A 14,943-nucleotide genomic window follows, 5' to 3' on the forward strand; every position below is an offset into this window, starting at 1 on the left:
TTCGTTCCAATATAATCTTTATTGGGGAGACTGATGGGGTCAGAACAAGGCCGGGTATAAAACATGATCATGGTCACAACCAGCAGCAGGAGGCATTGGCAGAGCAACACAGACACGGTACCGGCGCTGCTCCCCTCAGAGCGAGAACGGGCCTGGGGCTGCGCCAGCGGCATCGCCCGCCCCTCGGGACAGCACAGGGCATGGACTGGCCCCTCTCCCTGCATGGCTGCTGGGCTTTGGCCATGCCAGGGGCTGCTGTTTCCTCCAGGACGTAGGTCCTGGGACCCCTCAGGCTCACCCAGCCCCAGCACCCAGGACTGGGCAGCGCGTGCCCCTGGTGCCGTGGCCATGCTGGGTTGTGGTGCTCAGCCCCATGGGAGCACCCAAAACTATGGCTTTTTCTTTATTTTGCTTTTTTGTATTTTTTGCTTTTTTTGGCAGCAAACTTACTCCTCCAGGTGCTCTGGAGAAAGCAAGACTGTGCACAGGGGGCTGCTGCCCTGCCAGCCCCTCTGCACAGGGGTCAGAGCAGAGGTGCTGCTCTGGGGAAGGGACTGTGGGCAGGAGCCAGACCTCAGTCCCCCTACCCAGTCAAATCCCCTCACTGGAGTCAGCAATTTGGGGCACTGGACCCCGTGCCACCCTCCTGAGCCATCCCATGGGGCATGGGTGTGGGTCCCGGGCGGAGGGGCAGAGAACGGGCACAGCTCAATGCCTTTGTGAACACATAGTGGCCTGGGATGGGGTGGCTGGGGATGGATGGGGAAAAACAAGAATCCTCCAAAACGAGGACAAAGTGGAGCTTTCCTCAAGGGCCGGCGGAGGGCATGGGCCGCACGTCTGCTGGCATCCGAGGGCCGGGCTGGCAGCTTGGTGTGGCTACTGAGACTCGGGCGCACGGCGGCGTGGCCACCGAGATGAAAGCTTTGGCAAATAACTTACAGAGAGGGGGTGGAGGGGGCAGCTGGGGACCTGTCCTCGCTTCCTGTGCTGGGAGGGTGGCCCAGTGTGGCACCGTGCATCTCCAGGGCTCCTTGTGCTGCTGCCGCCGGCCGTGGGGCAATGGGGAGGGCGTCACTCCGGCCAGAGCCCAGCGTCCGCTCCTGGCAGAGCCGGGGGGAGAGGAGGAAGAGGCGCCCGGGGAAGGAGCACGGTGAGGTGCTCGGTGCAGCACAGGAGCGCCCGCCGCAGGGCCAGGGGAGCCGCAAGGCCCGGGTGCGCGGGTGGATGCGCTCCCCGTGCCAGCGTCCCAATCCCCGGGTGAGTCAGGGGCTGCTGCAGGTCCCAGCACCCCCTCTGCCCCCCGCGAGTCCCGCAAGGACACTGGTGCCACATCCTCGGCCGTGGTGAGCATTCGAGCATTGCCCGGCGGTGCCGTGGCAGGGAGGGGACACGGGGGCCGCGCTGTCCCCCGTGCCCGTGCGGAGGGGCTCACATGATGGTGCAGGAGGACAGCGGGTTCCGGATGTGGCAGGTGCAGGCGGCCCCGCAGTACTGGCGGAAGGTCTGGTAGCAGCTGCGGTCGGTGTCGCTGCTCCACTGGACGGGGTTGGCGGCCAGGGCCTCGGCCGGCAGTCTGTTCAGGATACTGGTGTTGACGGCCAGCGCCGCCAGCCCGTAGTCGGTGAAGAGGACGGTCTCCCGCTTGCAGGTGGGGCAGGAGATGAACTTGTACTTGGGGCAGGACTCGTAGAGGATCTGCAGGCACTCCTCGCACACCGAGTGCAGGCAGGAGAGGATGCGGGGCCGCTTGTTGGTGAAGTTGTACATGTGGCCGCACGTGGGGCACTCCAGGGGCTCGCAGGGCGTCGAGGGGTGCAGCACGTACTGGTTGACGATCACCTCGTCCGACGGCGGCTGCCGGTGGTAGCAGACCTCGGAGCTGCCCTTGCGCTGGCCCTGGAAGCCGCGCTCCCGCCGCGGCAGGGGCGGAGTCCGGGGCAGCGGCAGCGGCGCGGGGGCCGTGTCCAGGGCGGGAATGTCCCCGCACGCCTGGTTCACGATGATCTCGGACTCGGAGGGCCACGCGCGCTTGGCCACGAGCGGCGGCTCCCGGCGCGGGGCGGGCGCGTAGCGCGGCTGCGGCCCCTGCAGCTCCGAGAACTTCTCCGGGTGGATGATCTTCATCGCCTCCATTTTGATGATGACCTGTTGCCCTTTCAGACACGACATGAGTATCGTTTTCACATTACTGTCCACTGCTCTGGGGTCTCCGAGGGACGCCTGCATGAGGCTAAAACATGCTGGCGGCCTGCTGAGCTTTCAATCTCGCTCTGGCCGCGGAGCAGGAGCACAGGGAGCAGCGGCTGGTGCGGGAGAGCATCCTGGGGAGACGGGCCAGCGGCAGCGGACCCCGCGCCCCTCTTGTGCAGCCAGCCCCGAGGTGCCAGGAGCGCGGCTGGGGCGGGCAGGAGAAGGCAGGGCGGGCTCACGGTGCCATCCTGCCTGCCTCGAGATGCGCTTGGGCGGCTGATCAAAGCGCCGGCTCCCCGCAGCCTGCCGGGATGTTAACGTGACATTGGCAGTCACTCAGCAGCCCTGCTCTTCGCCTTCGCTGCCACTTCCCAGGGCAGATCAGCTGCAGTCAGAACGGTAATTTGGGGATGGCGGTGCTGGGCACTGCCCAGGGCAGGTGAGTCCGGCGAGGACCTTGCAGAACTGGAGGCGGCTCTCACTTCGCCCCAGGCCGGCCTCTGTTCCTGTTTACATGCAGTGGGATCCTCGTGGCGCTGAAGAATGTGTTTGCAAATTCCTTTGCTCTGACTTCCCGGCTCTCCCACTTGCAGTCACCGGCAGCTCCCACAGGGCAGGGGCTCGGGGCACATCCCGTGCCAGAGGGCAGCTCACCTTGGCTGCGGCCAGGACAGCACACACCTTGTCCCCTCGGTCCCTGGTACCTCTGTCCCCAGCTCAGCTTCGTGCTCGCTGGAAATGAAAAGGGAGAGGGGGTTGGATCCAGGGCTCTCCATGGATCTACCGGCTGCCAGCGCTCCCTGGGGACGCGTGCCCGCCTGCATCCCGGCAATTTGGCAGCCGTGCCCTCCGGGTCCTGTGCATCCGCCCGCGTGCTGGGGCTGCGGAAGCGGGAGCACGCAGGTATCTCCCCCAAGGCATCCCCTCGGCAGCCCCGAGCGTGGCGTGCCGGGACCCCCTCTGTCCTAAGGTGGGAGGGCAGGTCCCCCTGAGCCCCCCTGGGCTGCAGGGCCCCTCCCGAAGGGGTTCCTCCACCGACCTGCCTCTGCTCAGGGTTTTCTCTCACGTTTAGCCCCTCCTCTGCTCAGTGGATCTATTTTTACCTCCATCGCTTGCTCCTGATCTGTCCCTGCTATTATCCCTCCCTCCAGCTTCCTCTCCCCCCCTTCCCAGCTCCCTGCCCTTGTCCCGGGGCTGATGGAGAGGACAGGACACGTTTGCGGGCAGGGGATGGGGGGCAGGCAGCCAGCCCGAGGCCATTTTCTCCCTCAGCAGCCCCTGCGCCAGCCCGGCTCTCCTCCGAGAAGGGCGAAGGCGCTCTCCTCCATCACGCTGCAAATCCTGTTAGAGGGATGCCTCTCCCGGCGGGCGCTGCCGTGCCTGGCGGAGGGGGCCCGAGGGGGCCATCTGCTTACAGCAGCAGCAGCAGCAGCCCTTGGGGATGGAGAGAGGCCGCGGGGTTCAGCCCCGGGTGCCCGAGGGCTGCGGGGGGAGCTGGATCCCGGCCCAGCCCCAGCAGGGATGTCCCGGGGGCCATGCCCTGGCAGCACTGGGGTCCCGCAAGCATCCTGCCCTGCAGAGGGAGGCCTCGCCTCTTTCATTCTCCCCCGCGGGCCCGCATCCTGCACCCCATATCCTGCACCCCGCATCCTGCACCCCGCATCCTGCACCCCGCATCCTGCACCCCACGTCCTGCACCCCGCATCTTGCACCCCACATCCTGCACCCCGCATCCTGCACCCCATATCCTGCACCCCGCATCCTGCACCCCGCATCTTGCACCCCACATCCTGCACCTCGCGTCCCACAGGCAGCATATATTCGCCCCCCCTCCGGCACACAGCAGCAGCCCCGGGGCTCTGCCTGCAGCTCTCACACACTCACCCGCAGCGCCCACGAGCACAGCGATTCGGGTGGTCAGCAGTGCCACGCACTGTCACCGCGTTCCCACGCTCGTTCTGTCACACCCCTTCACGCACAGCCCTGGCGCAGCACCCGCACCCCCAGCGCCCCTGGGGCGACACAGCCCCCGCCATCCCCGTCACTTTAGGGGTGACACAGCCCCCCGCCATCCCCTTCCCTTCGGGGTGACACAGCCCCCGCCGCACCCCGCACCCCATCACTCCGGGGGTGGCACAGCCCTCCCCAGCATCCTCCCCTGCCCAGCCTCCCACCGCAATCCCCAGCCCCACGCTCCGTGCCCCACGCAGCACACGGCGCTCCCGCACACACACACGTGCGCTCCCGCACGCCCGCGGGGTGACTCCCCGGCCCTGCCCGCCCTTACCTGCGCTGGCCCCGGGTGGGGGTCCCGCTCCAGCCCCCGCTCGGTGCCCGGTGCGGCTCCGCAGGCCCGAGCGGCGGAGGTTATCTGAAAGGCAGCGGGATGCGGCGCTGGCCCGGCCAGGCGCGGCTCCCCGGGGATGCTGGCGGCTCCGAGGCGCGGCTCCACCGGGCTGGTCCTGGCCGGCCGCCCCCGGCCCCGCCGCCTGCTCCGGCCGCGGCCGCGCGGGGAGGGGACCGGGCGCAGGGGCCGGGGCTGGCGGCGCCGGGGGGCTCCGGATGCTCGGCGGGGACCGGCGGCCGGGGGAGCCGGCAGGTACGGCCGCTGCCGCTCCGGGGACTCCTTCGTGCCCTGCCCCGGCTCCCCCCGCCGCCCCCGGCCGCGGAGCCCGGCTGGGCGCGGGGCTGATGCAACACCCCCGGGCGGCGGCGCGGGCTGCGGGGGGCTGATGCCAGGCCCCGCTGTGCCCCTGGGCAGGTGCAGGCAGCTGCGGGCAGCAGCGGGCAGGCAGCGGCGGCTCCGTGCCCGCCGTTCCCGGGGCCCGGCGGCGCGGGCGCTGCTGCGCGCTCCCGCTGCCGCCCGCAGTGCCGCCGCAGTGGTGCAGCCGCCTCACATTTCTCTCGCTCAGCAGCGCCGGGGCCCGCCGGCCGCAGCGCCTGACGCCCAGCACACCCCCTCCCCGCCCCGCATCCCCTCCCCGCACGCCCCCTCCCCGCCCCGCACCCCTTCACCGCCCCGCACATCCCTCCTTGCTCCGACCCGCTCCCCTGGTCCCACACATCCCGCTCCCCACAGCCCCTCTCGCCCCGCACCCCCTCTCCCCGCAGCCGCTCCCGAGCCCTCCCCGGCCCCGCTCGCTCTCCCGGGCCGGCCGGGCCCCGCGGGTGGCTCCGAGGGGCCCGCGGTGACTCAGCACCAGCGCCGCTCCGAGCTGCTCCGCGGCGCCGGGGCCGCGCTTGTGGGGCAAGGGGGCCCCTGCCAGCAGCCCCTGCAGCCCCCGGGAATGGGGAGAGGTCGGACAGGCAGGAATTCCCCCACCACTGCTTTTCCCACTGCCAGATCAGCCGTGCACCCCACACTGTCCCCTGGGACCCGTGGCCGCGGCTGTCGGGGGAGCAGAGGGGGCCCTGAGAGTCCCCAGGCCCTGCTGAGCTCCGGGGCTCTGGGCACGGGGGCTCATCGGTCCCTGGGGACACCGTGGGCTCAGTGTGGTGGGTGGGGGGTCCCAGCAATGCTGACAGGTCCTGCAGAGTGCTGGGGAGCATTGCTCATGGCCATGGGCGTGCTGGTGTGACCCCCACAGTGGCACAGGCAGACAGCACCCCACAGGCTGGGGACACCCCACAAGGTGCCCTGAGCAGATGACTCCTGGCCCATGCTTCCTGGCTCCTGCAGATTGAAAAGCATGGATGTCCCCTGTTAGAAGCCAGGCTGCCTTCTCCCCCTGCTGTGGGTGCCTCCAGAATGGGGACTGCACAGACAAATGGCCAAAATGAGCAGGCAACCCTACAGAGAGCCTTCCCATGAGCTGTGACCCAGGATGTGCACACTCAAACCCAAACCCGAACCCAAACCCAAACCCAAACCCAAACCCAAACCCACTCCACCCAGCCCTGGCTGGAGCAGGATACTGCTGGGGGCTCACCAGGCTCCTTTGGGTGCTGCTGGGGTTCGTGTCACCCATTGCTGTTTTTTTAGTTTTTTATGTTCCTCCAGGATTGTGCCTGGGCTTTTGTGCCCTCCCTGAAGATTGCCCTGCCCAGCCCTGCTTGCTGACCCTCCAGCCCTGCTGCAGCAAAGACCCAGCCCCTGTGACGAGGGCTCTGCATGGTCTTGCAGCTGCCGTGTCCCCACAGCCACACTGTCCTCACACCATGGCTGTCCTCTCGCCCTGCCATCAGTGGGACAGACACAGGAGCTGGAGGTTGCACATTTCACAGCTTTGCCAGGCCTTATGCAGCCCAGAGATGATCTTCTCACCCACACTTCACACAGTGATGATAAAAATCTCACCCAGGTGCCTCTTTCTGACCTGGAAGAGATGACCAATGCCACTTGGGCATGAGGATTCCCCAAGGGTCCCTCAAGGGCTCAGCTGTGCTCCATTCCCAGGCCAGACTGACCCTGGAGTCAGGTTCTCCCTGGGGACCCTGCAGCATCACCTCCACCTGGAAATCCATGCTCCCTTCTTGACAATGGCTGAGTTCTTCATCTGGGAGTTTCTCTCAGTGGATAAGGGATTTTTGGGATTTTTTAATGCCTCTGGCACCTCTAAGTGCCGTTCTTTGATCTGCTCACTGCTGAAATCATTGTGAGGCTGCTGCTGCCGCCTGGCACACGCTGAACAGGGATTCCCTCCATGCTCCCCATCCTCCCTGTGTCAGGTGCTCCTGCCTTCCCTGCTAACGTGCCTGGGTGCAGATGCAAGAGCTGAGATCTTACGCCTGAGCTCACTGAGCACAGGAAATTGCAGGAAGTGAGCGAGCACGAGCTATTTTCTGTTATTAATTCATATGGCATCCCCGTGCTGACCCAGCTACACCGTGTGCTATTATGCTGCTATTCCATGAGTTAAGCAACAGCTCTATTTAAAAATAATCATAAATTACATTGGGCATTTTTTCTGCTGAATAAGAGTGTGTTTGTGCCAAGGTGCTGGGATCTTCCTGTTGCCCCAATGGCTCTGCCTCTGCTTTGCATGCTCAATGCAGAGCTTTTCCCTTTCCTCTGCTGAGTTGGTCCACCAAGATCTCTGCTTTCTACCCAAACTGAAAAAATCTCATCCTTCAAAACCCAAACCTTCCATCTCTGTCTGGGCCTGTGTGGCTCAGACTTGAGTGCTGACCCTACCAAACCTCAGCCCTGTGGCCACCTCTGTCTTTGGGTCCTGTCTCTTGCTCCTGGTTTAACACCTAACTCTGGCATATAAACATACATGTTGTGTTATCTTTTATAAAAACCTATAGCATTGAGTGTTTTCATAAATGTGCATATTTTGGCTGGATATCCTCAGGATGCCTTCTGATCTCTGCTGATGTGATAGGGGTGCTCTCCTGGGTTTTACAAGCAGCACTGATATATTTTATCATTTCCAGAGACCTTGTCAGCAGGCCAAGCACACCTTTGGGTTCAGAGGTTGCTCCTCAGCTCAGTGGTACCTGCTGTCCTGGGTCCAGCTCTCCTTAAACAGACATGCAGGAGCAGCTTTTCCAGTGGATTCCCTTCATTTGTCCCAGATGAAAAAGGTTTTGCTGTTTGTAATCAGGAGGTTTTTTTTCTAATTCAGCTGGTGTTGGCCTTGTGTGAAAGCGCAGCTTCTTTCTGCAAAGCTCATTCCTATCCAGTGTCTTGACTGGATCAGTTTGAAACCTTTGCTCTGTGCTGGGAGCTGTAACACTGCTGGCCAGGCTTTGCTGAGGTGAATGGTGAAGCCAGAAGATAATTTGGCCCTAAATGTCTTCCTCACCATCAGCCATCTAGCTGTTTGCTCAGGATTTTATTGCCCTTGTGGATTTCTGGCACCTGTGGGAAGGATCTGTTCTGAGAGGACTGCCCTGCTCTTGCTTGGTGCCAGCCTTGCCCTGTGATGGCACCTGAGGCTTTTCTTTCCACCCCACCTGGGCGAGCTGGCAGCTCCCTGTGTGCCAGACCTTACTGTCCCACACCCAGACCCCCATCCACACTGTCCATGCTCCTGTGGCAGCACCTCAGGCTTTGCTGCTGCCTTTCTTTGCTCCCTGCTGCTCTTGTCACTGAGTTTGCTTGTCCAGGTCCTGCACACATCCACAGCTCTTCCCAAAATCTCATCTGTTTCTCACACCAATCTTGTTTTGCTCTGGTGAATCACTCATCACACAGATAATTCACCCACAAAGCCGTGAGCTCATCCCCAGCTTTGCAGAGAGCAGCTTTCCCTGCAGGTCTGTGTGGGGCAGTGCCAGGGCCTGCCCAGGATGGATGTGGGAACCACAGCCCAGTTTTCACCCTCTGGGTGCCTCTGCCTCTCCTTCCCAGGGCAGGGCACCAGCAGGAGGGACCCCCAGTCAGACCATGCCAGGCTGAGACCCTCCAGGCTGTCTGAGGTGGCCACAAGAGCCCAGCACAGCCCTCACAGGAGAGGAAAGCAGGGCACAGTGCTCCACCAAACCACCAGAGGAGCTGTCTGTGCAGCTTGCCGGCTCAGCAAACACCATTTTGAAGGAGGGATGCTGCTGAAATATCTGCCAAGAAAGCAGCAGCCTCTTGTTGCCAGCTGGTAGCTGAAGGATGCCCCAGCTGCTGCAGTGGCTGCTGTTTAAAGCAGGGTGTGGGTTGGTTGCTGGTGATCAGGACCTGACCCCTGATGCTCTTGCATCAATCCTAAAGCCATGGTGGGGGCATTCATGGGCTGGTTTCTAGGCTTGCAGCTGTCCACAGAGACCCCACCACGAGAGAAGTGAGATCTCCCAAGTGTTTGAAGCCACACACAAACCTTGAGATGCACACGTGGTACCCTGAGCAGCCTGAAGGCTACGGATGTTTGTAATGCCCCAACAGATTCCAAGAGGTTTAATCATTATTTTTACTATTAGTGATTATTACTGTGGCCACTTCTGTGAGCCCTGGGTGTGAAGAGGGGCCCACCTTGCTGGTGATGCCCTGAGCAGGAGGAAGGAGCAGGAGGAGGGGGATGCACATGGGCTGGGGGGAGGTGAAGGGTTCAGGGCCAGAGGGAGCACATCCTCTCTCTCCTCGGGGGTGGTGACCTTCATTCCCCTCCCCACCAACTCCTTGTGCAGACCTGGGGTTGCTCAGCTGCCAGAAAAGAACCCTGATGGAAAATGTACTGATGGAAAATGTACTGAGGGAAGATGTACTGCTCTCCAGAGTTACCTCCTGAGAGCAGGGAGAGAGGATGGGGCTCTGTGGTTACAGGTGAGGACATAGGAAATTCCAGATGTAGTTCCCTGTAGCTACACAGGGAAAATAGTTTTGACTTTGAGGGTCAAACAGCAGGCCAGGGCACAGGGAAGTGGTGGGGTGTCCTTCAAAGCTGCCCTGTACTAGGTGCAGAGTGACAAACTGGCTACACTCTGAGCCATGGGCCCTGTTGCTCCCATCAGAGCTCCCTTTTCCATCTGAGGCTGCATCTTCCCCAGCCCCAGGCAGGCATAGTCCCTGCAGAAGTTCACATCTGGCTGGAGACCCCACAGCAACACAGCTATGTCAGAAACTCCTTCCCAGCCCTGCAGTGCTACTGGGGAATGAGTGTTTGTGTGTGTGTGTGTGTGTGTGTGTGTGTATGGGTGGTTCTGCAGCTCCCCAGGGACTGCTGGCCCAGGCAGGGATGACCACAAAGACCTGGAGCTGCATTTCAGGGCTGAGAGGCTGCAAGGAAGACCCACATCCTTCAGAAAACACCTCGTGTCCAAGGAAAACAGGACAGGGCAGGCCCAGAAATAGAAATGGCAGCTCTGCAGAAGCCTTCCCTTTGCCTGTGCATTGACAGAGCCTGAGGCATTCGGGGCTCAGAAGAAACCAGAGCATGTGCCGGGGCTGGGAGCAGCCACTCCTCCTCACGGCTGGGCGGGTGCAGGTGTGGGGGCAGCTCCGGTGCCAGGGCTGGGGCTGCGGCAGGCGCAGGTAACTGCGGTGGCACTGAGGGCCCGGTAACTGCGGTGGCATCCAGTGCCCAGTAACTGCGGTGAAACTGAGGGCCCGGTAACTGTGGTGGCACTGAGGGCCCGGTAACTGCAGTGACACTGAGGGCCCGGTAACTGTGGTGACACTGAGGGCCCGGTAATTGCGGTGACACTGAAGGCCCGGTAAATGTGGTGACACTGAGCTCTGGCTCCCGGGACAGCCCGGCGCTCCGAGCCAGCGCTGCTCGCCCGATGCCGTGGCCGGGCACAAACTGGGGCAAGGAGGAGCAGCAGCAGTGGCCGCCCATGCCCTCGGGGTGCCCGGTGGGACACGGTGCTCCTGGCACCCCGAGGGCCTGCTCCTCCTTCCTGGGCGTGCCTCAGCTGGGACACAGCTCCAAGCAGCAGCCCAGACCCAGGCAGTGATTTGTTTTTGCAGTGCGGTTTCAGCTTTTGCAGGAAAACTTCCCTGAAGGCAGCGGATGGGACCCAGCGAGCACTGCCTGGCTCCAGGCTGCTGCTTCTGTTCTCTGGGACAGCCCGAGGCTGTGGCTGTTCTCACAGGTGACCCTGCTGTCACTGTGACTGTCCTGGGGCTCCCACAGCACCTGAGGGTGATCCTGCTGTCCCTGTGACTGTCCTGGCGCTCCCACAGCACCTGAGGGCACACTGCACTGCCCCATCCCTGCTCTCAGCAGCTGGCAGCACCCTGGCTCTCCTGCTGGCCCTTCTGCCCAGCTTGGGCAGCCCATGCTTTGTGTGGAGCAGCAGGGCTGCATTTCTGGGTCAGCTGGGTGAATGTGAGCGCTGAGCTGAGGGTTTTGTTTTCCCTGTGTAACCCCCTGGGGCTGTGTGGGTGCACAGCTGGGGGCTGGCTCTGGGCATGGCTCCTGCTCTGGCAGAGGCTGCGGGGCCCTGGGGTTGCCCTGCAGGAGCTGCTGCTGCTCTTGGAGCTGGGGAAGCTGAGCCAAGGCTTGGTGTGAGTGTGGGTGGAGCTGCAGAGGGGCAGGAGGGGGGCTCGTGGGCCTGGGGGTGGGGGGTTGGATGGGGAGTGGGGTCATCACCCTGCTCGAGCTGCTGAACCCCCCAGCACTGCCAAGGGTGGGAGCTGGGAGTGTGGGAGCTGCAGCAGCCTGGGAGGGGCTGCAGCCCACGGGGCAGGCATGGGGGCTGTTCCTGGGGCTGACACCATCATCTGGCCCTGGGGTTCCATCGCCCTCATTTCTGCAGTCCTCCAAGAGCCAGGGCCACTGTGCCTGGAGCCAGGATGCTGCTGAGGCCCTCGAGGCCTGGCTTTCCCCTCTGCTCCCTCCAGAGGGGACTCCTTGCCCTGTGCCTTGGCTGCAGGGAGACCTTTGGGCACAAGGGAGTTGCAGCAGCCTGGTGCTCTATGCAGGCCGTGGAGAGGCAATGGAGCACTGTAGCTCGGGTGACATGGGGATGTGAGGCCATTCCGTGTGACAGAAACCAGGGCTCCACCTGGGGAGGGGACCCAGCATGTCCAGAGTGCTGCAGGAGCTCTCAGGTTCTATTGGGGCTCTGTGGTGTTCCCAGAACAGGACAGAGGTAACCAGAGAGACCTGGCCCACCAGGAGCCCTGTCCCTGTCTGCTGAGGGCACGTGTGTGTGTTTGGGGGGAAGGGGAAGCTCTGCAGGACATGGAGCACAGCTCAGAGTGCTCAGCTCAGAGCACCGGTGCCCTCCAGGCGCTCTGGAGCCCCCACGGATGGTGAAGAAGGGGCAGTGCTGGCTGCAGGCTCAAGGGCTTTGCTGTGAAGGTGCAGGCTCAAGGCTGAGGGCTGTCGCCCAGCAAGGCACACGGGGTCCCCGGGAGCCCCCCCACCTGCCCGGGCTCACCCAGCCCTGGCTCCTGCAGGACCCTGATCTGCACACAGGGGCTGGCACGGCTGCGGAGGAGGCTCTGCAGCAGCGGGGGCTGCGTGCCCGGCGGCTGCCTGCGTGCCAGCACGGAGCTGCCAGCCCGGCGCTCGCAGCCCTCCCTCGGCAGACGCAAATGGGAGCAGACAGCCCGGCTCGAGCGGTAAAGATCAAACCCCGGCAGCCCCGGGCTGCTGTCAGCGCGGGCCGGGCGCTCCGAGCCCCGCCGATAGCGGCAGCCCCGGTGCTGCCCTGCCAGGTGCTGTGTCCCCATTGTGTCCCCGCTGCGTCCCCGCTGTGTCCCCTCTGTGTCCCCGCACCGGGGTGCTGCCAGGGGCTGCCCACGCTGCTGTGACCATTGCAGGGGCTCGGGCGGAGGATCCAGGCTTTGCCTGCCCTGAGTTTCCAGTCTGGGAGATGCACGGGACGCTGTCAGCACGCAGGAATAGCTGGTCCTGCTCCTCTCGCTAGGCCCTGCCGGCAGGGATGCTCCTGTGCCCAGCAGCGCCCCAGGGATTGCACTCCGGCTTCCCCGTGGGCTCAGGGGCAGAGGAGAAGGTGGCCCTGGAGCTCGACACTGCCAGAAGCTTCTATGGAAAGGCCCCTGGGCTGCCCCAGCCTCGGCAGCGGGTGCAAACCTCAACCTTGGCCCCCGCCCCGGCTCCGGTGAGCTGGCGGCTGTGGGAACAGAGGATGGTGCCACCGTGGGGCACGGGGTCGTGGTGTGCAGGAACAGTCTGGGAACTCCCCGTACCAGGGGGGCACCGGTGCGGCGGGGCAGGACAGGCAGCACCCAGCCGGGCGATGCCAAGGAGCAGAGGCAGATGCCAGCGGCGCCCCGGGAGCTGCAGGCTCGGCGCGGCTCCCTCACCCTCCTCGAGTGCCAAAGAGGATTGGAGAGCCCTGGGATTGCGCATGGATTTTGCACAGCCTGCTTTGTCTGTTTCCCACCAGGAAGGTGCCCACAGCCCTGGCCCGTTCCGGACAGCAGCGCTGCCGCTGCGGAGCAGGAGGGATGAGGCTCAGAGGTGCAGCTGGGGAGCAAGGAGAGGGCACAGCTAATTGGGATAATTGCTAAAACAGGCGAGGAGCGAGCGGGGAGGGAGGCGGTGAACAAGGAGCCGTTGTGCACAGGCGGCCCAGGCACGCGGCCCCGGCTCCAGGCAAACAAACGGGGACTGTTCGCAGCGAGGCAGGACAAGCAGACGGCAGGACAGAAACCAGACCTCCACTGGGACAGAGCCGGAGCCAAGGGCTTAGCTGGGAGATGGGTGCTGCCCAGGGTCTGCCGGCTCGCCGTGCGGAGAGCAGCCCCGGATCCACGGCCAAGGCTTCACCGGGGCAGCACGGGGCCATCCCCAACCCATGCCCGGATGGAGAGCATGGCAAAGTGCTGGGAACGCTCCAGGCCCGGAGATGAGGGACAGCCCTTCAGCCACAGCCATCCCCAGTACTGGAAACTTTAAATCACGGAAATATAGCAGGAAACCAGCCCTTGTGCTAAAAAAGCCATGGGCAGGTGCAGTCCCTGCACAAGGTCGCGGCACAGCGGAAGCGGCGGCAGCGCCCACGCGGCTGCTCGGGGTGGGAGCGGCAGCTGCCCCCGCCTCGGCTGCTCCCTCCGCAGGAAGGAGAAGTGACATTTGAGCAGGAAGAAACGTGGCTGTGCATGTGAGCTGCCCAGCTCCGTTGTCCCAGCTGGGCTCTTACAGCCCCTTTTCCAGGTGTCTGTGCGAGGTGCAGCCTCGGAACACATGCCGGGCTGTTTGCTGCTGCCTGGTTCTGCCCAGGGAGCTGCAGGATTGGGCACAGATCCCCACAGCATCCATCCGCCTGTCATGGGGCTGGGCTGAGCTTGGCAAAAGGCGAATTGCCCTGCCTAAAGTCCCTATGGGAAGGCACAAGGCCACCTAGCTGCCACTGTCCCCGTGGCACATTGTGGGGAGAATGCACGAGCACCAAGGGGAGCACCTCTGTGCTGGCCAAAGGCTCTGCCCGAGCAGGGATTTTGTTCATGGGAAGGATGGAGCAGAGGGGGAGATTTTGGCACTGCCAGCAGAGGTGCCCGGATCCGTGCTGCCTCCTGCTTCCTTCCACATCCAGCAGCAGCTCCGTGCAGGGCAGCCCCTGGCTCCAGGTCCGCAGCCTGTTGGGAACAGCGCACCCTCAGCCCCGAGGCTCTCGGCAGCAGGGAGGGGACGGGAAGGACTTGCTCCAGGCCAGGAAATCCTTGCTTTCTCCTGCAGCCGGGCCGCAGTGGGCAGCCACAATGCTTCGCTTCCCGCGCCGCTGCCAAGCCCCGCCGTGACCCGGGGGCGGCCGGGCCGGAGCCGCGGGGGAGAGGCACGGACGGGGCTGCGGGAGGGCGATAAGGAAAGCGGCTCCGCTCCGGTTCCTGCAGCCCGGGGAGAGCCGGCGGCGGGCCAGGCCCACTCCTGTGCTGTCGGTGCCAGCCTGGACAGCGGCTCCTGTACCCAGCTCGTCATCCCTGAGGAATGCGGCACCCCCTGCCAAGGGGAGAGCCTGGCACTGAGCTGGAGAGGCTCTGGGCTCTGCAGCATCCCCGCGCAGGTGTCTGACAGCAGCTCCGAGCAGCCCCGGCTCCCCGGGCACAGCAGACCCGCCTCTGCAGTGTCCCTGTCCCCGTGGGCAGGGCAGGGGACGGTGCCCATGGCCCGCCCGAGCACGCGTGGCCCAGCTGTGCATCGCTGTGGCCGGCCGGGAGCCCGCAGGTGGCCGGGATGTCCCATCGGGAGGGCAGGATGGCCCTGGCAGGGGACGCTGGGGCTCTGCCAGCCCGCTGGGGTTGTGCTGTGCTCATGGGGAGCAGCAGCAGCCAAGGCAGGGCCGCCTCCTGCAGAGGAGCCTGAGCTGCTCCCGCACGGAGCTGCGGCTGGGCTGGCACGGGGAGCGGGGCCAGGGCTGCCCGGGGTGTGCCCCCAGCTGCTGAGCGAGGCACGGGGCACA

At 64.2% G+C, this 14,943-nt stretch overlaps 1 protein-coding gene across 2 annotated transcripts; it reads right to left on the reverse strand.

Moving 5' to 3' along the window:
* Positions 1 to 4,623, reverse strand: RNF208 (ring finger protein 208). Of its 2 annotated transcripts, none has more exons than XM_074556044.1 (2): positions 4,481 to 4,623; positions 1 to 2,925 (listed from the first exon to the last, which is right to left on the reverse strand). In XM_074556044.1, the coding sequence occupies exon 2, from the start codon at positions 2,227 to 2,229 to the stop codon at positions 1,432 to 1,434; it is 798 nt and encodes a 265-aa protein (XP_074412145.1). In that variant the 5' UTR covers positions 2,230 to 2,925; positions 4,481 to 4,623; the 3' UTR covers positions 1 to 1,431. The 2 variants fall into 2 exon arrangements, with proteins under 2 accessions (XP_074412145.1, XP_074412146.1); XM_074556045.1 differs by lacking the exon at positions 4,481 to 4,623 and adding an exon at positions 4,078 to 4,226.
* Between the last annotated feature and the right edge of the window lie 10,320 nt (positions 4,624 to 14,943).

This window comes from Zonotrichia albicollis, chromosome 21, assembly GCF_047830755.1.
Source record: "Zonotrichia albicollis isolate bZonAlb1 chromosome 21, bZonAlb1.hap1, whole genome shotgun sequence".
In the NCBI taxonomy this organism is placed as follows: domain Eukaryota; kingdom Metazoa; phylum Chordata; class Aves; order Passeriformes; family Passerellidae; genus Zonotrichia; species Zonotrichia albicollis.

Coding starts and splice junctions, on each gene's coding strand:
- RNF208 (XM_074556044.1), bottom strand. CDS start 2,229: ATGCAGGCGTCCCTCGGAGACCCCAGAGCAGTGGACAGTAATGTGAAA.